At 37.4% G+C, this 27,596-nt stretch overlaps 1 protein-coding gene across 5 annotated transcripts; it reads right to left on the bottom strand.

Annotated features, from left to right (window-relative positions):
- Positions 1-518: 518 nt before the first annotated feature.
- ypel1 (yippee-like 1) lies at positions 519-26,712 on the bottom strand. 5 transcript variants are annotated; one of them, XM_084413976.1, is made up of 6 exons: positions 26,437-26,705; positions 21,548-21,626; positions 21,184-21,471; positions 8,240-8,283; positions 5,990-6,098; positions 519-3,968 (listed from the first exon to the last, which is right to left on the bottom strand). In XM_084413976.1, the coding sequence occupies exons 3-6, from the start codon at positions 21,298-21,300 to the stop codon at positions 3,879-3,881; spliced, it is 360 nt and encodes a 119-aa protein (XP_084270102.1). In that variant the 5' UTR covers positions 21,301-21,471; positions 21,548-21,626; positions 26,437-26,705; the 3' UTR covers positions 519-3,878. The 5 variants fall into 5 exon arrangements, with proteins under 5 accessions (XP_084270102.1, XP_084270101.1, XP_084270103.1 ...); XM_084413975.1 differs by lacking the exon at positions 26,437-26,705 and adding an exon at positions 25,006-25,219; XM_084413977.1 differs by lacking the exon at positions 26,437-26,705 and adding an exon at positions 24,239-24,710.
- Positions 26,713-27,596: the final 884 nt, after the last annotated feature.

Genomic DNA, 27,596 nt, shown 5'->3' with positions numbered 1-27,596 from the left:
TTTACTTAAAATTAAAAAATGTTACTTAAAAATGTTAAAAAATCTGTCAATCCGTCCACTATGCTACAATCACCCATAGACTTTGTAAATGCATTTATAAACTAAATATATGCTATTAATGGAATATTCCAAGTTAAATGAAACTGAAGCTCAATTATTTAATAGCCTGCATAATAGATTATGATATAAATCTAGACCTTTGTGATATCAGATATTACAGAAACTGCATATCAGCAATAGTCAAATGCAAATGGGCAACGAGACTCAGAAGTGATAAAAGCATTTGCTAATGTTTCTGACAACGCATTGCTTTAATGCCACGACTTTTGAATTTTAAGCCAACATGCAAAGCTGGTGAGTGTCAATAGACCAAAAACACTCCAGTGAGGACGTCTGATCAACAGGAGAATAAATACGACTAGAAAATGCTTTTTGATCAGTTTTACGAAGGACAGCTGAAGGATACGTGTGATTATTTTTTAAGACATTAAATCAAAAAAAAAAAAAAATCCAACAAATCCACAATACCATTTAAGCTTTATTGTGATATCGGATAGTCTACAATACAGTGAAAACAGACAAATGTGACTTTTCTCTTTACTAGGACAGAATGCAAAGCAATGTAATCAAGTAAAAAGAAGAAAAAAGCTTTTTTTTTGCATTGAAGAAAAAAAGAAAGAAAACCAGGCACGACTTAATATAGCCATTATAAACACAACATGCTTTAGACCTTATATTTTAACAGTCCTAAGAAAAGAACTCTGCAAACTTATACAATCGTTTCCTTTGCATACCACTGTCGCCTAAACTAGATGTCATTTGAATGACAAATCTCAAATGAACAGCTCTAGAAATGTTTGAAACCAGTGTCACCAAAAGAAACAGCAAAAAAGGGAAGTAAACAATCTTTTCTACCGCCAACACCTCAATATGTTGCTGTAAAAGACAAGTAACAATTAAAAAAAAAAAACCTAACAAGTATTAATTTCCCACTTGGTATTCAGAGAGGCCACAAATTCACTTTTTGGTTTGACCAAGTGATTCAGTTTCCAGATTGGTTCTATATGTTAAAAACGACGCTCTCGGCTGAAAGGTTTCATAATTTTTGGTGCACAGACTGCACACTGACAGTGACACTGGTTTGGATCTAGTTCTGATTCGGAAAGTCTTAGGGAAAGCTGTTTTTTTTGTGTGTTTTTTTGTTAAACGGTCTGGGTTCGGCGTTTCTATTGTGAAATTTCGGCAGGTGAATCCAGCTCACCGCTGACCATGATGCTAAAACACGACCAGCAGACTTTCTGCTATTAGGCTCTCAACAGGAAACTATCAAAGGATGAAAATCAACTTTAATATATAAAAACAAAACAAAAAAAACAAAGCTTATTATCATCAAGCTAAGAGAGCACACATCAAAACACGCTGTGATACAGCAAAAGAAGTGTAATAAAGGAAACAGCACAGAGGGAACTAGTGAACAACAGCAAAAACGGCTACAAATAAAGTGAGGAAAGTAAGGGAACACGCATACATGCATCCACACACACACACACTCACACTCGCTCTGTCGTCATTCACACACACACATATAAAGCCAAAGGTACAGTGAACAAAAGTGCTTCAAGTCGGGGAAGTAGAGAAACTAACCCAGTAGAAATATGTATAAAACCTTAAATATGTTACTTTATGTACAAAACTGTGTGAGAGGGACAATGTATTGTCTGTAACTCTGTATCATCTTTCAAGTAAGATATATCTACAACTATTTTGTTTGCATTGTCTTTGACTGATTCAAAGGTCACGTGACCTGACTGACCTTATCGGTGACGAACCCCGACTGAGGGTTCGCCACTCGTTCTACTATTGCCCGCCGTCCCACCCGCCCATAAGCACGACAAAACCTCGATATCTCGTTCATTATACATAGTTATACTTGATAGAAATCTACATTAAATTCCCCTCTTTACCTCTACGGGAAGTAAGCTCCGCCCCCCTCCCGCTCTAACCACCCCGCCCCCCTTTTATATACTTTGCAGGATACAACCACTGTTTCATAACATCTCTAGCTTTGACATAGAACTATGAAAAAATACTGGATTATATTATGCTTCGGTATAGACTTTCGAGCGGACAGAGGTTCTGTGAGGTTCGTTTCCAAGTTCGTGTCGTTTTTCGAGTTCGAGCTCCTGCTTCTAGTAGATGTGCTGGGTTCTCGGGAGTCATGCGCCGCACAACAACAGGAGAGGGAGATTTCTTTTTTTTTTTTATCTTTTGAAGAGGCACAAGATTCATGCTGCTTAGAGGCAAAGACTTGGAGAAAAGCTACAAAAGGAACGCATGGGCTCGCATGCTCTCAGACAGTCCGGGTAAAGTGCAGAAGGTTTAAAAGTGAAAGCTCTGGATTGCATTTATCTCTATTAGCAGCAAAAGAATCACGTGACGTCACTTTGAATGGTGTCTGACTGTTAAATTTGAGACCGCTTTCAAATTGAACGAATTGTGAGCGTAGCGGACAGGTCTGCCAGCCTGCGGAAGAAAGCGAAAGCAGCAGATTTTGTGTGTTTGAAACGAGAGGGAGATGATCAAGCCAGCAACCACCCAACCCTGCAAATCATTCAAAGCATCTCATACAATCATTCGATTATTATCAATGAAAAAAGGCCATTCAATGGACAGACTTTTGCCTCTAAACCCATGAACAAGGCCTCTGCAAAGTGCAAACAAAGTAACTGCATTCAAGTATGCCATAAACATAATGCGTAAAACACACAGAGCTAACATGCGTGTGCATGTCCTAACATGTGGTTTAACACATAAATTACACATAGCAATGAACATACACATGATTGTAATATCAACAACAATAGTTTTGTAAAATCATTTGGCGTGAAGGGGGATGAAAACGTAATGCAAACATTGTTCCGAGGAGGACGCTAGTTTCAGTTTTCCCCTAATGTCCAGTGCATCCAACCGGCTGTAGCTCGTCTTGTGTTTTTCCTCTCGTATATAGTACGGTTGCAAAAATGGAACCTGCCACAAATGCCAACTCAAAGACGCGTGTTTGTGTGATCTCACCAAAAGCACCAGAGGCAACTAAAGCTCCTGCAGGGGTCAGACGCTACTGCTGTACCAGAGTGTCCCGCGAATTGCACAGTGAAGTCATCCGAGGAAGAAAAGAAACATTTCGATTCGGAAATAAAACGGTTAAAACGCAAGGGAGATCATAAATACAAAAAAAAAATGCTATGCCACTGCAATGCTGAACGCCCACCCCATCCGAAATATACTGCTACATAGCCTCTAACGTATGTCAATCGTGTCGGTCGCCACCCCAACGTGAACGGAAAGACAGTCGGAACGGGTCGGACTCAGAGAAGGAGAAAAATGCTAACCAGTAACATCAGTCCACCAGGGAGGACTCCAGATTCCCGTCGAAAAGAAAGTATACACACTAGAGCGCACACCTCCCGCTTATTCACAAAAAGAGCGGAGGATGTTGAACGAAAAAAATGAGACTGTCTTCTGGATACTGTCGACAGCTTACGAGGAGGGCCGAGCACACCGAAACCAGTTAATGGGGCGGAAACTGAGTCCAACAGGAAAGGAGAAGGTTCGGATCCCAAAGTGTTGACATGTACATCTCCGAAAAGGTCTTTCAGTGACCGCAGATGTCTTTGACACCCTTTCCGTCACTCTGTCTTTGAGTTTTGTGATGACCCAGTCAAGATGTGTCATGGTTGACGTTGGCGTGTGTGTGCGCGCGCGCGTGTCTGTGCGTTTTATTTTCGTTTGTGTACGTGTGCGTGTGGTGGTGTCACTCGGCAAAGTCCACAACAGAGCAGCCCAAAGGTCACTGAGCAGAGAGAGGAAGTAGGCCGAGGTCACTCCCAGCCATTATCTTTGATCATGTGAGCCAGCTCGATGATGAATTTGCCTTCTTTGTATTTCTGACTGCTCTCAAATGCATGCTCCTGTAACAGAGACAAAAACAGACAAATGTTACAACCAAAAAAAAAGCAGAAAATATTTTTGTCCACTTTTTCATGCTCTTAACTCTGTCCCCCACCACTGACGGAATTTTCCGGCAATCCATGTTTTCACTGTTATACCATAGGGGGCGCTATTACACATCTTCTGAAAGAGTAAAGGATCTCGGGATCGAAAAACAAGCGAAGAAGCAGCAGCAGAAACAAGCGATGGAAGAAGCATTGCTTACGCACACAGAATGCAAGCTAACATGATCAACAAACATTAAACGGCATATAAATCAAAACTGCCATAAGTTACTTAATGAAATGTTGGACCCAATGAAGAGGTATTTGATTATCGTTCTGAATCTGTCAAACATATCTGTTGATATGTTGTATGTTTAGATATTTATACAACAGAATATTTTGAGGGTCTTGAAAGTTTTGAGAAAATGATCAAAAATGCTGCAACTTTTGTAAAAAAAAAAGATTATAATCATCGAATTGCTGTTTTAAAGCAATGTGTGTTTTAAAATGCTAATTTTTCAACAAATAAAAAATAAGCTCCAGGCTTACTGTACTTGTTTGTAGGGCTACACAATGTGGGCAAAACATTTCTGAATATATATCAATGTGACTATAAAATAATAATAAATGGGGGGGACAATGTTATAAACTTGTATGCTGAAATTATCGTCTTTTTAACCCCTTTTGAACCTCCTCTCACACATGTCCATTACTCATCTGGACTGAAATCGGCCTCAGGATGATAACTCTACACTTGCAGCTTCCTGAAATAAGAGCTGTTCCAGAGAGGTTCTCATCAGATGATGATGAAAAAGCTAAGAAAAACTGGTCTGTGATCAGTGTTCCGGAGTGACTTCAATCTGAAGGCTCTGTAATCAAACATGTGGAGACCTGAAGACTAACAAGATTGAGTCATGATGTAAAATCCCTCTTAACCAATCCCGAGACACGATTAGAGCTCCTGTTTAATCAGGAAGAGAACTAAATAAAGCCTCAATACCCGCCATCTACAAAAACTGAGCTTTCTTTTTATCGTTAGTTTTAGGTGAAATGATTAATAGATTACAAAAAAACAAATTTATTAACAATATACCAATGCTTTCCAAAGCAGAGATACATACACCTTTGCTTTTTCTCACATTAACATCCAATTAGGGAAGGCATTTTGAATAGGTTGGAATATATTTGACAACTTGATTACATATTTTGCATTTAAAGTCCAAATTTACATTACCATATTTCGCATTTAGTTACATACTGTTGGTTAGATTTACATTCATTTATTTGATCAAAAATACAGTAAAAACACTAATATTGTGAAATATTACTACTTAAGATTATTAATTTAAAATAGCTGTTTTCTATCTGTCTATCTCTACATTCTAAAATGTAATTTATTACATAAATGTCTTTACTGTTTGACTAATGCAATGTGTCCTTGCTGAATAAAAGTATTATTTTCATGATATTTCAAACTATTTTAAATGCACATCACATGTGCGAGCATTATATTATGAGATCTGTCTGATCTGAGATCTGAGTGTCTGTTTAAGGATTTATCAATGAAGGTTATTATGAAGTGTTATTGGTACTGATCTATTAAGTGTCTGCTGTAAAGATTGCATATGAAAACACAACAGCGTGAACACTTACAGCATCAAAGTGGGGCCGTAATTGAGCTGTGAATAAAGACATATATAGAGCTATATCTGTGCTGGACTGCATCGAGAAGTCAATGCAAGGGCATGTTAATTCTGGTCACTGGAGCCCAGCTAAGTAACAGGATATCAGTAGACAAAAATAAAGAAACCCACACAGCTCAGATTTGCCAACTGCTGTCACTGCAACTGCAGAACAAGCTCTCTGACAAGCACATATCAGCTAAGTGCAACACCTTGAAACAAAAAGCAGCTTGTATTGTGATGCAAGGAAAAGAAATGCAGGAGTTTAAAATAATAGTCTATAATTTGTGTGTATTGGAAGGAGAGTCAACTTACGTATTTCCAGCCCAGAGTGGTTTTACAATTTTCACAGTAGATGTCTGCCACGGCATGTAAACCTGTCAGGAGAACCCTCTCCTCCGCTGGACCACAACCGACATTCACACTGAGGGAAAAGAGGTTAATCAGTGGTCAAAATGATGATTCATGTGACTGACCTGTTTCCTGAAAGTCATTGTGGGTAATCTTTACTGGATGACCACTAAGTAGGTCAGAAGCAGTACTACAGCAGATGTGAAGAGACCAACGGCCATGCAGCATCACAGTGAAACGAGACTTGGATACAGCTAGGGTAACTTTGCCACATTTGATTGTAATATAAATCCACTGGCATTTAAAAAAAGACTAAGAACAAGAAGTTTGCCAAACCATACATACACAAACTGAGGCATTCAATTAAATGCAAATGACATAAGAATAGATTTACAAATGATTTACACAGTTCTGCTCGTCTTTAATGGGGCTCAATGTTAGTAAAGTTACAAATTTAGACGCAAAAGATTATTTAAATTAGCGGGTGGGGATCAGATGCATAATGAGCTGGCTTTGATGTTATAGTCAAAACTTATTTAAATACATAATGAATAATAAACTACCATTCAAAAGTTTAGGGTTGGTAAGATTTTTTTGAAAGAATTCTCTTGTGTTCACCAATGCTGCATTTATTTGATCAAAAATACAGTAACATTTTGTGAAATATTATTACAATTTAATATAACTTTTACTTTAACATTTTAAAATGTAATTTATTCCTGTGATGCTGATTTGCTGCTCAGGAAAATGTCCTATTATTACAATCAATTTTTGAAAATTTGAAAATTCAATTTCTGATTTTTTTTTATTTATTCATTGATGAATAGAAAGTTCAAAAGAACACCATTTAGTACAAATAGAAATCATTTGGAACATTATAAATGTCTTTACTGTCACTTTCGGTTCATTTAACCCATTCTCGCAAAATAAAACTATTAATTTCTTGAATTTTAGTTTTTTACTGAAATCTTCCTGAGCTTTTGAACAGTAGTGTATGATATATCTGTAAATACTGAGACGTGCATAAACAAGCTTTTTTCACACGAGTGATCTAATTTTGCAGCCGACTAAATTTGTTGCAATGCAATTCTCACATACAATTTCATAAAGTCTGTATAGGTAAATACTGTATTATTCAGTTCAATACAGCATTCAGAATATGTCAAGGGACAACCAAAGCTCTCTTAACAAAATAATCTTTCTTGCGTTTACATTAGAAGCCGAAACTTCCACGTGTGATGACAGCAGTCTCTATATTTTTGCACTGGCAGTGTTTAACACTTGTGCTCTTGCTGTTCAGTCTGTGAATTGCCTGAGGAATGTCACAGGTCACTAACACGAACAGTCAACCTCGACTTTATCATCGTAATATCTCACACACACCAGAGCGCTAGCTTAAACACACTGGTAGCGCAATGCTGAAATATGATGAATCATCAACTCGCATCATTAGATAGCAGTGCTATGTTTAGGCCTACAGCTCTTTTTAATATGCAAAACAGCTATAGCCATTCCTCTATGAGTCTCAGACAGAGATATAAGGGATAATGTGCAGTCAAACGGTCATTTTCGCAAAATAAACCCCGTCTGGGTGATATAAGACCCCTCTGCTTTGCACTCCATCTGGGTTTATTTTGCAATAACATCCAGAAACATTCTCCCTTATATACACTACCGTTCAAAAGTTTGGGATCAGAATGATTTTTTTAATGTTTTTGAAAGAAGTCCCTTACGCTCACCAAGGCTGCATCTATTTGATCAAAAATATAGTATAGTATATAATATGAAATATGTTGTATTTTATTAGAATTTAAAATAGCTGTTTTCTATTTGAATATATTTAAAAATATATAATTTATTCCTGTGATGCAAAGCTGAATTTTCAGCATCATTACTCCAGTCTTCAGTGTCACATGATCCTTCAGAAATCATACTAATATGATGATTTGATGCTCAAGAAACATTTCCTGTTATTATCAATGTTAAAAATTGTCGTACTGTCAATGTCTGCTTAATGTTTTTTAATTAAATATAAATCCTTTGCCATTATAAATGTCGTTACTGTCATTTTTGATGCATCCTTGCTGAATTATTTCTAAAAAAAACCAAAAAAAAAACATTTACTGACCCCAACCTTTTAAACAATAGTGTATCGTCTTAATTCACAACAAGAAAATGCTATAAATTGTTGATGTGAATGAGATAATTACTTACACTGAATTAAAGAGGTAGGCTCGTCCCTGGCTGCCTTGGAATGACTAGAGAGACAAAAAGAGAAATATAATGTTATGTATGAATGATAATGTTCAGATCAGAGTTCTCGCACACTCACAGATGCATCGGACTCGCACATGGTTTTCCATGAAAGATTCACTAAGAGGCATTAAAAGAGAGTGCGTGTGGGCGTTATGGTGCTCTGTCTATGTTTGTTCATGTGTGTGTGTGTGTGTTCATGGAAAGTCTGTCTGAAATACACGGTGTTCTGACAGCCAAGTTCTGGTCACAGGCCAACATGTGCATTTGATAAATGGTTCTTAGCATATGTGTGTGCAAGTATGAAACAGTGTTTCTCTTTAGAAAATGTGTGTGTATGTGGGCTTATGACACTCTACATAATAAGCTCCACACATTGAGCTGACTAACAGACAGTGAAGGAACAGAGGTGCTTTTATTCCTCCTCATGAAAATGGAGATAAAGCTACACTGAATGGGGGGTCGCTTCTGTTTGGTTTCCATTCAGTGTTCAATGATATAGTTCACCCAAAAATGAAAAGTCCCGTCATCATTTACTCATGTTGGTCCAAACCTGTATGGCTGTCTTTCTTTTCTTTTCTTTTATTTTAATTTGAGGAACACAAAAAGGTGAAACTTTGAAGAATGTCCTGGCCACTCTTTTTAAAATAATCACATCTGTCAAGTCCAAAAATGGCACATAAATACATGAAATGAAATAAATAATACAAATAAATTAATTAAAACACATCATAAGTGATCCATAAGACTCAGATTCCTACATTTCAGAACAAAAACCTTGAAATCTGCTGTACTTCCTTGGCATGTTCATTATAATTTATGAAAGAAGTAGTCATTTGTGAACAAATCTCTTTCAGTCAGATCTTTTCAAAGAATCGGTTCATTTAGTTCAGGGGTGATTATTGATTATTGCCACTTCCATAGATAAAATTTATATTTTTTATTAATTTATTAATAAAATGTCAGAAACATGAAATAAACATTATGTGGTTGAAAACACTGAACAATTGTGTAATATGACGACAAGCACCGAGTATGTCTGTCTCTGGTTCAGCAGCCAATGTGTGAACGCAGATTTTAATTTAGCAGTTGATCATGTGACGCACTGAGCGTTCCAATCACACCGGTGTGATCGCACACTTCAAAGGGTTAATTATCATATTAAAAAATATTATTTTTTTTTGTCTTTTGGAAGCTGCATTAAAATCCATTTGGGCTCAGAAATCTAAGGGGACACGTGCCTCAGTTTGAATGGGCATAACGCCTCCGAACTCACAAAAAGATATGATTTAAAAAAAATTTAAATAGCGTACAAGTCACTATAAGCTTGATATCTCCATTTCCATTCAGTGTAACTACGAGGAATGATCAGCATACCACTAAAAAGATCTTCTTTTGTCTTCCACAGGAGTCTAGAAAGTTTGGAGCAACATGATTGTAAGCAGGGTTCTCAAGTCTCACGCATTGGCCGTGAGACACACGCAATTCAACCAGTTCACACGCCACACCGTGTATTTCTCACGCTGAAAAGGCAATGCCAACCAAGTTGTCCTGCAAGCTTTATATATAACGTTGTATTCGAGGCGTAGGCACGCAAAGTGAAGTTTCCTGCCGCCAGCACGTATCTCGGTCAGATTGCGTTCGTTACTAGGCAACATAGATGCGCGAACACACGGAAGTTGACGGAACATTCTCGGCCACCGTACGTTACTAGGTAACCAACAACATCACGTAAACACACGTCGTGATGGAGAAGGTAAGTTGGAAGAAAGCGTGTCTAACATTTTTAGGCTAGAACATTTAATATATAGCCCAACGTATACATTATTATTGATGCAGTCAAAAACTCTACAACTACTTTGCAACCAGGCCAGAAGCTTTGGCTCAGTTTGGCTAGCTTACGTTATCTGAAACTAAGGGAAATGTTAGTGGGTATGGGAAGGAATGAAGATGTATTTCTTCAACACAAAACACATTTCATAAACTCTTGTGTACACACACACACATACACACACACCTTAATACTCTAATATGTAATTTGTTCACAATGTCCCACCACACAATAAATCATTATACCATTTCGACTAAGTTAGACACATTCAAAATGCAAAAATATTTGTTTTTCCAAACTATATTTGGAGCAATTTGTTATATTTTTGTATATTTGTAATTTTGAAATATAACATTAAAGAGTATATTTGATGCAATGAATTGCTCTGTCATTTATCAGATTTACCAATTGTTATAATTTCAATTTGTGCTGGTTAATTATGAACAATGGGTAAAATTGGGGGGGCGGGGCTCCATTAGGGCTCCTCCCCTAACCGCATGTGATCTCACTCCAAGCTTTTGATAAAACTTGAGAACCCTGATTGTAAGTAAATGATGTCAGAACTTTCATTTTTGGTTGAACTAATCCCCTAAGTGTCAGGTGTTTTTAAAGCTGTCTGCGTCCTCCTTCCTTCTCTGTCAGTATCTCTGGCTCCTTAATCTCTTCTCTGGCCACTTTCTTCTCTTTGCTGATGGTTTTGAAAGCATTAACCTGTTTAGCATCTACCACTCCCTAATAACACAGATCATAGAGTTTAGTCTAATGAGGGCAAGAATACTTCAGCCACGTACACAAACAGCACTGCAAAAGCAGCAATGAACAAGCATACAAATAAAATGTAAATACTTCTCATATGGAACAACACAACTTACTTTAAATATTATTTGGCAAATTATTATTAGTGGTCGACCGTCCGACATAGATTTTTCGCTGGCTGATAAAAAGCCATTATCACACTAATTGATTTTAATTTGAAAATGCTAAGTTTAGAAAGGATTTTTAACAACTTTACAAGACATTTCAAAACACTTCTTTTTAACATGTTCACATTCACAATGAGCAACAGTTAAAGTGACACTTTCCTTGGCAAACACCACTAATAACGGCACTCAGTGATGGTGAGAATATAGTGAGGAGACTGTGAAAAAACACACAAGGGAACTTAGTCATAAAAAGTCAGCATGTATATTCTAGCAGTAAGTCGTGTGCAAAGGTTAAGCAGACAAGTATTCATGGATGGAGCACTGAGTGCTCTGACAAACCAGCTAAAAATATGGATTACCAACAACAAGTGCAACGCTTTGCAGATTAGGAAAGCTTTTTTGGAAAACTTAAAACGGTTAAAATAATGCACCACCAATGCATACACAAACTATCCACATATGTACATCCATGAGTTTTCTCCGAAAGCAGCGCATGCTTGTTGGTGTAGGTGGTTGGATTTAGGCCAGTGTGCTCCTGGTAACCAGCTGTCATCCTCGGTCGCAGGAGCTGGGGCATGGGCGAATCGGCTTTACTTTTCCACTGCCGGTGACCTGAGTTTAGCTACAAGCCTAATAAAGACCGTTAAAGCCCACAGCGGCTGTCTGTGCTCTTCTAAGAGGAGTGTCTAACCAGCTCACGCTGAAGGCAAACGGGTAATTTTATAGGGACATTGACACAATGAAAGGCCCCCAACTGTGTCGTTTAACATTGTGGGACGAGTAAATCTGGCTGTTGTTACAGTGGCAGTGTGTGCATAATGCACATGGGAACGAGAGGAGGGGCAAAAGCTGTGCATTTAAGAGGAAGAGAATGCATTCAAGCCAGATCGTCGAGATTTAATTACAGATCTGCCTCTATTATTAAGTCATAATTACAAAAGCAGCACGCTACAGTCCTAGGAAACATTCAGTGCAAATAAGCAAAGAGATACATTAGCAACTGTTAACAGAAAGTGTATTATACAAGCTTCCGCTTCAGAGTATGAAATGTTTAAGATTTACTCTTTTGTTTCAGAGCTTCTCTTAATAATTCATTCATTACAGTTACTTTTTTTGCAGCAGAAATGACTAGCGTTCCAAGGGACTCGTTTCTTTAAGGTTTTTGACATGCCTTGAGGATATCTTGGTAAGTGTTGCTTGGTTTTGAACTACTGTAACCATAACAGCAGGCCACACAGAAGGGATCCCTGGGATTCGACAACTCGCTCAATATTTGCCCGTGGTAAATTTCTCTTTTAAAGCGATTAATGAACACTTTAATGTTTTTTCCCTGTGACAAGGGCCAAGGCTATTTGGGTTAATCTGCAGATGCAATGAAGTGTAGATCAATTATTTTAAAATGGTGGTTTGGTCCGTGGGGCCTAATGCATAAAAGCTGCATATACAAAAAAGGGGCTTTTGCCACGGGTAATACAATTTCCTTCATCAGGATTTACACACAAAAAAAAAAACTTTCAAAACTTTCTACCAAAGCTATGCATACTTGTGCCGGTGTTTTCATTTTAGTGACTCCAGTGGTCAGTGAGCAAACTGCTCAAACAGATACAAGAATTAACTTTAACAGTCATTTTGAAGCCATTGTTCATTTTACAAATATCTTTGGCATAATTGACTTTCAGATGTCAAACTGTGATTGCCTCGGACCAAAGTAGGTGATACCTACATTTTAACTAGTAGTCACATTGACAATTCACATCAATTTAAATCAATCTCTTAGCAAGTATCTGAACTGTGCCAACTAGCTATATTATTAAGACATCAAATGGTAACATAAGCTGTGTGCCAGTTTAGAATATAGACAGGGAATAATGCATAAAACATACACTACCATTCAAAAGTTGTTGTTTTTTTACATGATTTTATTTTATTCTGCAAAGATGCATTCAAATGATCAAAGGTGACAGGAAAGATATTTTGTAACATTATTGTAAATTTCTTTAACTTCAAACTTGATAATATTAAGAAATGTTTCTAGAGCCCTAAATCAGCATTATAATGATTTCTGAAGGATCATGTGACACTGAAGACTGATGCTGAAAATTCAGCTTTGATTGCAGGAATAAATTACATTTTAAAACATATTCACATAGAAAAGGGTTATTTTAAACTGTAATAATATTTCACAATATAACTATTTTTAATGTTTTTTTGTTGTTTTTTTTACTAAAAAGAAAGCAGCCTTGGTGAGCATAAGAGACACGTCTCTCAAAAACATTACAAAAATCATGCCGATACCAAACTTTTGAATGGTAGTGTGTGTGAACGAAAAATTAAATGCATTCTGACATACAGATAAAGCCAGTTGAGCTTCATATACTTCAGTTTGCACTGAAACGACACGCATACTTGAAAATCTCATAACCACTGCACTCTAATCAATGGAGATTTGGAGCATGTGTATTATCACTTTAAATACCAATTATTAGATTTATGGCATCAATTTATAGATTCATGCTCACATTATAAACTTCGACCAGTATCATCCACACATTTTCAAGTCAGAATATTTCGTCCACAACCTTGGAACATCAAAAAACAGACATCTCTCAGGTCTTTATGCTAAATGTTCTTCCAACGCAGGCTGATTTTATTGTGAGGCTAAAACTTTCCACCTGGCTTGAAAACAAAACCACCCATTCTTTTACTGCCTTCATTTATCTATTGGCTGAAGATCTGCTCAGCACTGACTGGCTGACTTTCCTCCCTCTCTCACCGGCCTTAAACTCTTCGGCTAACGTAACCTGAGATTACTGTTGTTAAAACAGAACAAGTGGGTCATTTACTGTTCTCATCAAAGGCACCTGGCGCAGAGACAAACTGCAGTCAATGCTGGGTTTGTTCTAATTCTTTTCAATCACTACGTGATTGTGGGAGCAGTTATGAGGCACATCTGATAGTAGGGGTTTGGTAATTCACTTTAACTACAGAGGAGGAGAAATGGGGAGATTTACAGAAAAGGGATCAGAACCTGCAACCCATCAAATAACACTTCCAGATAAAGGCGCCAACATGGGTAGCATCCTAACCAAGATGAAACTTCATAAACCTACACAGGCAGCAACTCCACACTTCGCACAAAAAAAGTATTATTTATGGGAGAGTTGTACTGTTATCTAAGCATCTCTCTAATCGGACAATACTCTGATAAGCATTAAAATACATATTAAAAAATATATATTTATAATCAACTTTTTTCTTGCTCCATCCATCATCTCGGTTTTACTTATTCCCTAAATTTGACATAATGCATTCTGGGATTATAATTTGGCAGTAATGAGATTTGTTCATTTCTACCCCACTTTCTACATCATATATCACTTAATTCACTAGTTCGCATGCCCATTCAGTCTTAAAGGTTAATAGTAAACTAACTTGGCTTGCTGTCCTTGGTGGAAGCTCGAACCTGAGGCTCGGCTTGAGCTCCGGCTTGAGTTAAAACCCCCTTATGATGGAATTGTGCATAAGAGGATAGAGATAATTTACTGGAGGAGAAGGGGAGGAGGAGGGCTGCTGGAAGAATTTGTCAATGGGATGACGTGCTTATATAGTACGCTCGTAAAGATGATTGACAGGACTGAATGTTTAGGCTCCTCCCGAACCTACTGTACATTTGGAACTTCATTACAAATAATAGAGCAATGCATTGTTTTTGATGATGATTTTTGACCGGTTTTCGAAAACTCGTTCTGCCTGGTGTTACTTACAAAATCTATCAATAGCCATGTAAATATATGGTATACATTTTCTATTTTCAAATATTATTTGTGAATTTTGGGCAAATAAATATATAATATAAATGTAAATAAGTGTAAATAAATATTTATATACATGTGTAACATGTGTACATCAAATTCTTATAATTTTTTTTTTTTTTTTTGGGGTGTAACAGTATCCTCATGTCACGATTCAATACATATCACGATACCGAACTCATGATACGATATTATTGCGATACTCAAGAGATATCATAAAGGTTAACAAAAATGAACTGTTGATTAAAATGCTAAATTTGATATTAAATTGGATGTGGAAATGAATAGGCTTGGAAACCCAATGCACAGGACAGCTGAAAACAGAATTATTTATGATAAAATATGCTTATACTCTTTCAATGACTACATATATTTAAAATAATGTAGGCCACTATTACTGGTCACATAAGACATGTGGCATTATCAGGACCCACAAATATTCCCTCATTGCATTATATTCAACATTATATATAGCAGTGTAATGTAGTACTGACACTAAAAAACTTTTCACACACACTAATTTTAATTTTGAGTGAACTATACACAATACATATTGTTGCATTTTTGTATCGCGAAATATTGTGACACGATATATTGTTAAACCCCTGGATATTAGCTATTAATATCTGCTTTGCTGAATCACTGCAGTTTTAAAAAATTACCAAAACAACATATCTTAGAAGGTAAAATAATAATGCTGCCAATGTTCTGAAGCATTATTCAGGAAAAATATGCCTATGGTCATGGTGCATTATAATTCTGGAAACTAGGTTTTGGAGCAGAGAGATTAGGTATGCAAATCTTCCAAGGACAATTTTTTTGAGGCACCCAATATAAGGACTTAGACTTACACTAGATTGCTTAAAGTATGTAGTGCTATCCGACCCAATGTCCCATCTCCGGAGCAGATGGGGTGTCTATCTGTGAGTCAGAAGGGTGCTTGACGATGACTTACTGACAAAGCCTTAGCTTAGCCTTTCCACAATACCGTCCGCATTCCGTCAGTGACGTTTGATGCCAATCCAATAGTTCAGCATGCAAGTCCTGCTTTTTATTGGCTAGCGTCACGCCTGCTAATCCTTTCTAATGTTGATCCAATTTTTGGCAGGTTTGTGATAGCATAATGCAAGATATCAATCCTCACCTCCTAGTTTATGAAAGAAATGCATAAGTAGGACGCTATGCATCCTTTCAATGGGGAATTCACCGCAATTAAATGCCAAGAATGATTGCATTAAATGAAAGATAACAACGAGAAGACTGAGAAAGATATCTGACACGGCAAGTCTCAGCAATGCTGGAAGAGTGAAAGTACGTCATAAACAAATTGGCCTGCTTTAACAGTTAAAACAAAAAACCACAACATTTTCCACTTTTAAGCGCTAACAAAGGCCTCCATTCTGAAATAATGTGGGTCATCTTTAACAAAGCCATCTTTAGGCATCATCTAAATGTCAGGATATGTAAGGAACATCTGTTGAGCTTTTCGTTGTGTAATGTCAATTCTTGCCCTTAAAATCTCCTCACAGTACCTTTCATAATATACGACCTGCCATTGAGCAGGTCCATTTGTTAATGAAATACAGATGCGTGCCATGAAAAGAGCCCTTAGATTTGGAGTAGCTACAGGAGAAAGGTGCTGGACCCAGACTATCACCCTCAACGAAATGACATAATCAGCTTAGAGGTAATTCTTGGCATGGAGGAGATGAGATAGAGAAAGGAAGTCGCAGGCGAATCCATTCATATAGCAAAACCTCTCTTCACCAGAGCGACACACCTCCCCAGAGCATGTGGTGTTTTCCAAGCGCTAAGAGCATTAATGCTTTTATTTGGACACACAAACCATCCTTGCCTGCTGGATGAAGGAAAAGAGACTTTCTGACAGATTCTGGAGCTTGAGCTGAAACCGATTGACACGAATTTTGTTTTGCTTACTGTGAAATTCCATTATTTGTCCTGAAGTTTGCCCCTGGTCTACCTTCGTGCCCAAAAAAAGATCGTCTAACTGGCATGGGCGCGTACAGTCAGTCAATTAATCTGCGTGTAAAGAGGGCATGGTATTAGGGACTGCTGCTCTCCACAGATCTTATTTTAGATTTTGTGTGTATTTATATACAGATTGCCAATGCATCACCAACCATTACAAGTCATAACTTGGTGGTCATATGATTCATACATTTCTACAGTGCATTTTAGATATACTGTATGGAAATGTGTTTCTTAATATCAAAAAAGACTGATTTAATAAGTATATAGTCTGTTTGCACTGTATGTTTCAAAGTGAAGCCGATGTTTTCCGTGTCTCTGAATGGCTCAGTTCACAGTAAAATACTCCATCTCTCCACATGTGAGTTTAGCATGCATTTGGGAACGTAGCGGGCAACGGTTATTTTCACATCTGCATAATTTCCAACATTTTTATGGGCAGATGATTACAGCATTTCACTAGATTTGTAATGAGACACATTTGTAAACCCCGTTTTCACAGAAATGGTAGTTTGGTAGAACTGCAGTTCCCGTCAAAATAAAAGCTCAAGGGTTTATCTCTTGCAAGTGAAGAAGTTAGGACAACAACAGTATTCTAATTTCCCTACTGCAGCATAATGTAAAATTATATACTTATTAAATATTCATTTGCATTTGTTTTAGGCTATTTCTCTCATAGGAATAATAATAATAATATACCATTATTATTATTATATTCTAATTGTTTGGCTTGTTATAACACCAGTGTGAATGTAATGTAGACCGAGACACTACATCATGACTAAAGAGAGGGTTGATTCCCCTTTAAAGGGTTAGTTCACCCAAAAATTAAAATTCTGTCAGTAATTACTCACCCTCATGTTGTTCCAACCGCGTAAGACCTTCGTTCATCTTCGGAACACAAATTAAGATATTTTTGATGAAATCTGAGCCATGTTTCACTCCTCCATAGGCTTCTAGGTGACCGAAACTTGCTGGCCCAGAAAAGTTATTAAAGAGATCGTTAATATAGTCCAAGTGACTCCAGTGGCTCAATCTTAAGTATATCAAGCGACGAGAATACTTTTTGTGCGCAAAAACAAACAAAAATAACGACTTTATTCCACTATTCATTTCCTTCTCTCTCGACCTCTAGTTGGTTCGCGTAGTGTTTTTGCGCAGCGCGTCTGTGTTACACGTCACCACGTAGGCTCACTATTGGTCGGCGCCGGTCATGTGTGTGTTGCGTGATGACGTGCAACACAGACGCGCAGCGCAAAAACACTACGAGGCCCAGAGAGAAGGAAATGAAAAGTGGAATAAAGTCGTTATTTTTGTTTGTTTTTGTGCACAAAAAGTATTCTCGTCGCATGATAAACTTAATGTAGTGCCACTGTAGTTACTTGGACTATTTTAACGATGTTTTAATAACTATTCTGGGCCGGTGAGTTTCGGTCACACTGGAAGCCTATGGAGAAGTCAAAATTCTGTCAGATTTCATCAAAAATATCTTAATTTGTGTTCCGAAGATGAACGAAAGTCTTACATGGTTGGAACAACATGAGGGTGAGTAATTACTGACAGAATTTTCATTTTTGGGTGAACTAACCCTTTAAAGTTCAGTCAAAGTCAATGCACAGACTATTTTCTGTGTTCAATTTGCAGCCTAAACACGGGTTGGAGCTCTTAATTTTGAACTCTCAAAGTGCACCAGATTGATGAATTTAATTTACAAATAAAAACTTTTTCTTACGAGGGCCCGTGGCCCCGGACCCCCAAGAAGAACAGAGGTCCAGTCCCCATACTCTCACAAAATCCTCTGGGAAACACTGTATGTACATTTAGCCTTGACCTCTTTGTAATCTTAATACAATACAGGATTGCATGACTGCATATCCACATAATCTATGACCTTAAAACAACAACAACAACAACAACAGTCTCTAAATCTGTAATGGAAATACAAGTTAACCAACATTCCATTCCTCAGGTCAAAATAATCAATAAAAAGTTGCTGGATCACTTGGCAACTCATGAAAACATCACGTCAAACAGACCCGTAAAGCAGCTATGTGACGTGGCTTCTTTTTGTTTGTAAAAATTTTAATTAGACCTTTTCTTTTCTTATAAAAATGAGAAAGCAAATCGAACTGTGGACGGATTCATGAAATTCTTCTTAAGAAGCTAAGAATTTTTTTTAGATAATGTTCATAAGAATGTTCCAAAAAGGGATTCCAGAAAACTTCTAAAGTTATCAGATATTTTCTTAAAGGGATAGTTCACCCAAAAATGAACATTCTGTCATAATTGATTCACCCTCAAGTTGTTCCAGACCTCTATGAATTTCTTTCTTCTGCTGAACACAAAAGATATTTTGAAGAATATGGGTAACCAAACAGTAGATGAGCCCCATTGACTTCCATAGTATGGAAAGATAAAAATACTACGGAAGTCAATGGGTCTCATCAGCTGTTTGCTTATCGACATTCTCCAAAAGATCAGCAAATCTTTTGTGTTCAGCAGAACAAAGAAACTCATACAGGTTTGGAACAACTTGAGGGTGAATAAATTATGACAGAATTTTCATTTTTGGTTAAACTATCCCGGCTTTAGGAGTAATTGTAATCTGAAGGCGAGACACGGCAGGCGAAAACATCTTTTTTTTCACTGGTCAATTTTGAGATTTAGGGATTTTTGTCTTCTTTCAGACTTGTGGTGAAAAAAAGTCAGAAATACACATTTAGGTCTTTATTTTACTACACTTTGTCTGTTTGCGTCTGTAGATTTCTCCTAAATTCAACAAAAGTTGGCGTTGTAAATCATCCCGCTGCTCCGCGATCGCTGCCTGCACCCTGTCATCACATGCACCGTTAGAAAGCTCTCTCTCTCCTGTACAATGCTGTCGGATCCAAATATGGTAATTTCCTTGTTATCAGCAACCAATCGTGAAAGTAAAAGGGGGGATTTAACTCTAAATGCGCAATCTCATTGGCTGATATAAATCTTTAAAGCCCGTTTTCTCAAAATGACTTTTCTCTCATACTCCAAGTCCGAAATCTCCACTTCAGTAGCACCTGTATACACCAAACGTTCCAGTCTTGTACCTAGTTATATTATGAAGACATTTACAGAGGGATTTGTAAATATATAATTCCTAGCCTGATTTATATAACATTTTATTCCAAAAAACATGGCGAAAATCTATTTTTAAGGCCATTGACAGTATATTCTGATTTACAGGATAACAAAAGTAGATATCCATAAATCCCTCTGTAATTTTTTCCCATCTAATATGTGAACACAATGAAAAAAGAATTTTGAACCTGGCTTTATCCAATACTCAGATTTCGTTTTTTTTTTTATATGCAAATTAGCGCATATTTAATTAGATAATGCATAATTTGCATATTTAAACATTAAATTACAGAAAACTTGTAATAGATTTTTTTTCTCATCTTAATGTAGGTAATCAACTGGGAATGTTTCACGGTGATATCTGCTAGTTAAAAATGTTACCCAATTCACCTGTAGTGTCTCGCCTTAAGAATCTAATTTTCAAATCCCTTTAGCCTGGAAAACAAGAAATCAAACAGGTTAACCAAACCACCTGTTCCCAGAACTACAAGAGGGTCCGACTGATCCTGACAGGTGCTGTGCATACTGGGAAGTGGATCATCTCTTGCAGTAGCGTTAACAGCTTAGCCATCTGGGAGAGTGGCACGTGCCTCATGTGTGAACATATCCTGCTAAATCCACCAAACAAGATGCAAAGTGTCTGCTGTGGTATCGCAGTATACATACACAAAACCGTACGTCAGCTAGGCTGGTAAACCTATTATGGGTGCTGTCAGGAGACACAAAAACCGTCTAAGCACAGCAGACGTGACTTACAGCATGCTGCAAGCCGTGCAAGGTAACAGAAAAATGTTATCTAGTTTATTACGCACACATATACATATGTACATGAGAGCTGTCATTTTCCCCCACTAAGTTTATTATTTTCAAATTAAGTAAAATTACTAGGTAAATCATTTTTTTTATCTTTTATCCAAAGCAACTTACATGGCATTTAAGGTATGCACTTTCAATTCAACGCGTTACCTAGGAATCAATCCCATGTCCTTGGTGTTCCTGACGCCATGCTCAACTTGTATGAACTAACCATTTCCTTTAAGTATTTTGGTATCAATATTTTTATGTGAGGACCGTTCTTCTCAACTCGTGTTTCTTGAAATCCCGTGGTAACTGCAAAAGCCACAATACTCTGGCTATGATCACAGTGCTGAATAATGTAGTTAATTTAGTAGCATCGCTACTTTTAGTTAGTTACTCCCCAACACTGCCTGCAAGTCCATTAGAGTCGCCACTGACCTTTGAGATGAGCTCATCGTGATTGGCGAGATGTGCCCGGCAGTGGATGCAGCTGTAGGTTCGGTGACAGTTGGGCAGGTAGGCCTGGAAAGTCTTTGACTTTGTCATTTTGACCATCTCACAGTCGTGGTTCTCTTCACTGGGTTCTTCTGGGCTGGCACTAGACGAGTTGCAGCTTTGCTGAACTTGCTGACAGAAGAAACACTGGAAGATGCAAGCAAAAGCCGTCGTTGTTGTGGAGTGGGTGTGTGGCACGCTCCACACAGACACCACAGGAGAAAATACGACCTGGAAACAGAAGGCAAGAGTCATTATTAATTGGCTTCTACCAAGCTATAAAAAGATAGGGTAATCTTAAACTGACCTTTAGGACCCAAAAATCCTCATGATTTTCATCATTTACTCAACTCATGTCTTTCCAAAACCCTATGACTGTCTTTCTGCTGTGGAACACAAAATGAGAAATTGCACTGGTTACTTTTCCATGCAATTACGATGAATGTGAACCAGAGCAAAAGCACCACAGAAGTAGTTGTAAGCTTCACAAAAACATTCGTTTGAGTCGGCTCTCAAGTGATCCAGTTCACAAAATCAGTCTGAGGGAATCGTTCAAGAATTGGACTGATTTGGTTCTCTTGATCCCGAATTCCCTTCATTTAGTCTAACTCAGTTGATCCGGTGCATTTAAACAAAATGTAACTAAAAGGGTGGATGAATAACTACTTAAAATGATGGTCGTTATGACTTCAGATGACTTTGAATATAGTTCACGAGTTATATTGTCCACATTTATGATACTTTTATGGCACTCTTGTATCCCATTTGAAGCTTAAAATTGCATGGAAAGAGTAACCATTAAATGACGACAAAGTTTTCCATTTTTGGGTTGAACTTACATTTGCATTTCGGGATTTAGCAGGTACTTTTATCCAAAGCGACTTGCATGTCATTTAAGGTATGCATTTTCAATTCAATACGTTCCCTAGGAAATTAGGAATCAATCCCATGTCCTTGGTGTTCCTAACGCCATGCTCAACCTGTATGAACTAACTATTTCTTTTAAGCATGAACAATTTGTCCTAGAATGGCAACAACAAAAAATTAGTATGCAAATGAGCAGCTCAAATCAGATAAAAGCAAAAGAAAACAATTTCCTCTTCACCCTTGACAGCTTAAGCCTGATCAACCTGTGAGACTGATGAAGTGTGAATAATAAAGGTTTTCCCTCCAGCGAGCACCACATATTTAACATTCACATTTAGACAAGTTGTTTAAGCATGTCAAAAATGGCAGCTAGTTGCCCTGTGCACCAAGAGGACCAAGCTCTATTGCCACTGTGGGAAACGCTTCATCTATAACACAATAACATTCAAATCATCTTGATTTACCAGACCAGACTGCCCCCTTTTTACAAAGCCAAAATAACACTAAAGCAGTGAACTAATTGTGGATGGTTATTTATACATCAATGATTTTAGCAACAGCACTTCCTTTGATTATCACGCAAAACCTTTGTACATGAACATGGCTTTCAAAGTACCATATTGCCATGTGATGCCACTGTATCATGGAACTTTTCTGCAATTATAATAATTAAAGGCATTTCACACTTAAAGAGATAGTTCACCCAAAAATGAAAATTCTGTCATAATTTACTCACCTGTATGAATTTCTTTATTCTGTTGACAACAAAAGATATTCTGAAAAATGTCAATAACCAAACAGTTGATGGACCCCATTGACTTCCCTAGTAATTTTTCCTGCTTACTATTGAGGCCAATGAGGCTCATCAACTGTTTGGTTACCCATATTCTTTAAAATATTTTCTTTTGTGTTCAGCAGAAGAAAGAAATGGATACAGGTTTGGAACAATTTGAGGGTGTGTAAATGATGGCAGAATTTTCATTTTTGGGTGAACTATCCCTTGAAGGCACTGGCCGATTTTAATGTGGCTTTTCTAAAACACCATCTCTTTTTGACATTCATCATTCCCATAGTTCCCATGCTGTTCACACAGACAAACAGAAAATAACAGGAAACTCTGTATAATGCGCTAATGAGGGGGCAACAACACTGTATGCTAAAGAAAACAGTCACTTCCGCTATAGCACAGGAAGCTCCAAACATGCCGACCAACAAAGCGCTCTGGCGCCGATGGGTTGCCAGATCTCGCTAAAAACATGCAACACACTCTGACTTACCTACCCAAAATAAGTCTGAAGAAGCAACCTTTTGAAGAAATGCTGCTTTTGTTTTGCATAAAACATACATTATCAATGCAAAATTAATTTTGACGCTCAAATGTCTTTTTGAGAACCATATCCTTTTCCTATGTTTTACATAGTACAACTGACCCCATAAATAAATCTCACTCGTGCATACACGCACACAGAGAATCTGAGAAAAGCAGACACGGACGACGAAAGAGGAACTGTTCAATAATTACACAATACACTGGGATTCTTTGTGCAGCAAGTGGGAATAATTGACATCTGCTGCTATTAGTGGCCGATCATACGTCATTGTGATGTTATCAATCTCAAATATACAACTGTATTATGTTAACAAGTCCTCAAAACGGCCTATAATTAAAAGCGACTTTACGTTAAAAAAACAACAACACACAAAGTCGCTTATAATAAGCGGAGTTGGCAACACTGTGCGCGTGCACGAAGACGATAACAAGAGCTCGCGCAGCGCTCGATGTGGCACGCGTCTCGGTGGAAATGAGAACTTTATCTGTAAACATTATATCTATAGATATTCTGTAGTGTATGATTGATTTTTATTTTTATTTTATCTTACAAATCTATTCATCACATAAATATGCACGAAACAATATCGAGATTATTCCCTATATTTAATGTAATTAGCACGAACTATAAAGTAGCCTAAACACAACAATAAGCACTAACGTGCTTGCGCAAATTACACGTCAAGCGTGCTTTTACAAAGACAAGTTAATTGGAAAGAACACACACATCTGTAACATTGTGAAATTGAGCGAAAAATATGATTATAACTGTTCAGTTATAATATGTTTATAACTTCTCACCCTGTAAAAGCGCTGAAGTTTTGAAATAAAACCAGAGGACGGTCGATCTGAAGGAAGATCAACAGCAGACAAACAAAGGAGACTCATGAGCGCGTGTTAACCTGACAGGATAAGGCTAATCATGAGTATGACGGCTTAAGAAAAACAACAGCTATAACAAATCTAACTATTTAAAAGCTCGAATAGTCACGTTAAGCTACTAATCACTTATAAATCTAAGCAAGTTACTTATTCAGTGCAACTTATTCCGCATACGCATCTATTTGTCTCTTTTGTTTTACTTCCATGTGACAAACAACTAAAGCAAGATGTTCATAAAAGCAATTCAGTGCGTCAACAAAAGGCAACCAGTTACAAAAGGTGCAAATAGATTGTTGTCAGCGGGATCTTTAGAGCAAACAACAAAGAAACCGTGAGACCAACGTGGATACAAAACAAAGGCTCGTGCGTTGACAAAACCAGGAAGCGCAGTGACAGAGACCAAATTTGAGTCTCGATATCTGCAAACACTAATGCCAACGATACATTGTCATTCTTTATGCAAACCAAATACGATATTTGTGTTTTTGTACCGTGCAATTAACTTACAAATCGCGTGCATGCATCCAACTCCACATTTTTTTCAAAGGCAGACGAGAGATTTAGACAAGGAAATGTTTTGAGCTTGTGTACATATACAAATAATCGTTCTAAAACAATAATCTTGTTTTCACATATCAAATGTTAAAGTATATTAGTTTGACATGAGCAGAAACTCATCAACTTACCACTTGAACTGGATCTCAATGCGAAGTTTGGCATAGATTTTCTATAGGGAAGCTGATATTTTTTTTTCCCCTCAACGTATGATTTGTGATATTTATTTATTTATTTTTGGTTCTGGTTGTCTTGTCTCGGTGCAGGTTCCGTCTGAGATCTCAAACTGAGACTATCTGACAGTTTTGTGTGTCGGTTAGGCTGTACATTTCTCTAGTCTTTGTTGCACTCTTTGTGTTTGTGTGATAGACTTGCTGCTTTGTGAGTGGGCGGGGCGTCGCATTACTGGCGTGTAAAGCAGCCAATTGCAGGGCTGCGAGGGCGTGGCCATCAGAGAAGCGAAAATAATCCCGGATGTGTAAATAAATACAATGCAACTCAACGATTATATAGGTTAAGATGATGACTTCATCGTATCCATGTTTTGCATTATGGCCCCAGGCAGCTCTCAAAATGGAGAGCTGTATGTCCCAATGAAGAACAATTCAACGAAGTGTAATAGATGTAAATGTTTAGATTTTAAAAATTAATTGATTGAATAGTTCTTAGAATAGTCTGTAGTTTGAGCCCTATAATGTCACTGATTCCTTTTTATTATGATACATACACCCACACAAAGTCCACATGTGAAACATGCAATTCATGTCAACGTGTCAAGACAAGAGTCATCATAGAGCAATATTGCTTAATTAATGGTTTGGGACTTGTGTAAGGGTGGGATTCACAGCCTGACAGCATTAAAGAAATGGCCCCATCTTTATGCGTCAGAGAGCATCTGCTACGCCTTATAAATAAGTGAAGAGACTGCCTAAAAATAAATGATGGTCACAAAAAAACAACCCAGTGTTCTAGTAACTGTGCACAACTATAACGGCAGATGCAATGCATAAGGTACAACTTATCCTTACTATATTGACATGCATGTCATAGTCATCATATTCACTGACAGTGCGTTGTTCAAAGATAAATAACCCATTACCTATTGACACAGGCAGTTCCGACGATAATCAATACTCATCAATAGTTTCAAAAGCGAACAGGAAGGCGTGAATTCGTGGAATATTATCAAGTCTTCGGGTAAATAAGGAAGCCTGTCGCGTCGCCACCACTGTCCTGATGATGTCATATGTTTTCATTCTGCGTCCCATTTTATAACTCCGCGCCATAGTAACCCACAGTAAAGCTTTTCACACTGACTCAAGGCAATTATTACCCAGCTCACCATATGAAATAAAAATACAGAGTGTTACGCTTGACAGCGTCGTGTTTTAACTTGCTGCCTGCTGTAGGGATATAAAAACACAGCACTCCAATGTGACCTTCGCTGAGGCACTTATGGAGTCCTCTTAAAGCACCTCACACATTCGGGTGTTTGCACTGGAAAATATCATCGAATTTAAAAACAAAACATGCCAAATGTTGCGCGACGCAAAATGCGATACCTTTTAGGTGGCCGTGGATGAGTTGTTCTCCCCACTGCAGGGTTTCTCATTCAGGAGCACTGCTGTGGTGTCCGCATGTGTCACGACGGTGCAAGATGCTGTTGTTGTTGTTGTTGTTGTTTAGAGTCTTCTGTTCATATTTCTTTCGCTCCGACACTCTTCTCTGCGGAATTTTTTTTTTTTTTTTGAATGAGACTGTGATGCGATCACGTAGGCTACGAGGCGGAGGTCGCTATTAGTGTGCGCTCCACGCTCACTAACATTTACATGTGTCCCGTCTTCATTCACAAATATTTTGCAAGCTAAACAAGCACGCGACCTTTTTAAAAATGCATTAAAAATTAAATAAAATTTTTTATAAAATAAAAATCATAATTTGCGAAAGCTCCATTTTAATTTTAAAGAATGTAAAAATACAGTTGCAGTTGCAATTTTAAAGAATGCAAAAAATGTTGCCTGTAGTTTTTTTCACTGCTGTATGTAGGCTAATTATCCATTTATGATTAATTGAAAATGATCACACTAATTTAAAAAGAATCAGTTTAAGCATGTGTTGGTTCACTTAAATTTAAATATCAGCTATACTGCAAAAAAGAGAAAATACTTATATATATAGGCCTAATAAAAATAATTACTTTGTTAAGCTCACTAATATTTATTTCGCATCTTGATAGTTTCTGATTTATTTCTGAATAAACTTTCAGAAAGAGTTATACTGTTACTGCTAGGGAGAATTTGAGGTAACAGCAAGTACATTTATGTGTGTCGGAAATAATAAGACAAATTTATAATAAGCGTCATTTATTTAAGATAATTTGTGAAGTCACCACTGAATGTTCTCATAAAATGTCCGTATTTCTTTCTTTAATCATTTCTGTATTTGTACACTTACTGACTCGCTGGGTAGAATTATTTGTGAACTTTAAAAGACACCTCGTCATCTTGGTTGTTTTGATTAATTTGCGTTTGCTTAATTTGAACGTTTCCCTCGAAAATATTTGAGAATACATAGGATAATCATGACGGCATTCTCTTCCGCAAATATGACAACTAATCAGGTTGAGAATTATTTGTGTCAACCAATCAGCTGCTGAGACAGATCGCTCACAGAGCCAATCGCCGCAGGCTCCGCGCTCCAGACAAACACAGAGCCCGCGCTC

The sequence above is a fragment of the Rutilus rutilus genome, assembly GCF_951802725.1.
Source record: "Rutilus rutilus genome assembly, chromosome: 7".
In the NCBI taxonomy this organism is placed as follows: domain Eukaryota; kingdom Metazoa; phylum Chordata; class Actinopteri; order Cypriniformes; family Leuciscidae; genus Rutilus; species Rutilus rutilus.
This window is presented reverse-complemented; position numbering and strand designations above follow the sequence as displayed.

What these genes read in the sequence shown, in the direction of transcription:
- ypel1 (XM_084413978.1), bottom strand. Translation starts at nt 21,300, where the DNA reads ATGGTCAAAATGACAAAGTCAAAGACTTTCCAGGCCTACCTGCCCAAC. An exon ending in GCCTACCTCTTTAATTCAGT is followed by an intron (nt 6,099 to 8,239) that starts GTAAGTAATTAT and finishes CTTTTCCCTCAG; the next exon opens with TGTGAATGTCGGTTGTGGTC. An exon ending in CCACTCTGGGCTGGAAATAC is followed by an intron (nt 3,969 to 5,989) that starts GTAAGTTGACTC and finishes TCTCTGTTACAG; the next exon opens with GAGCATGCATTTGAGAGCAG.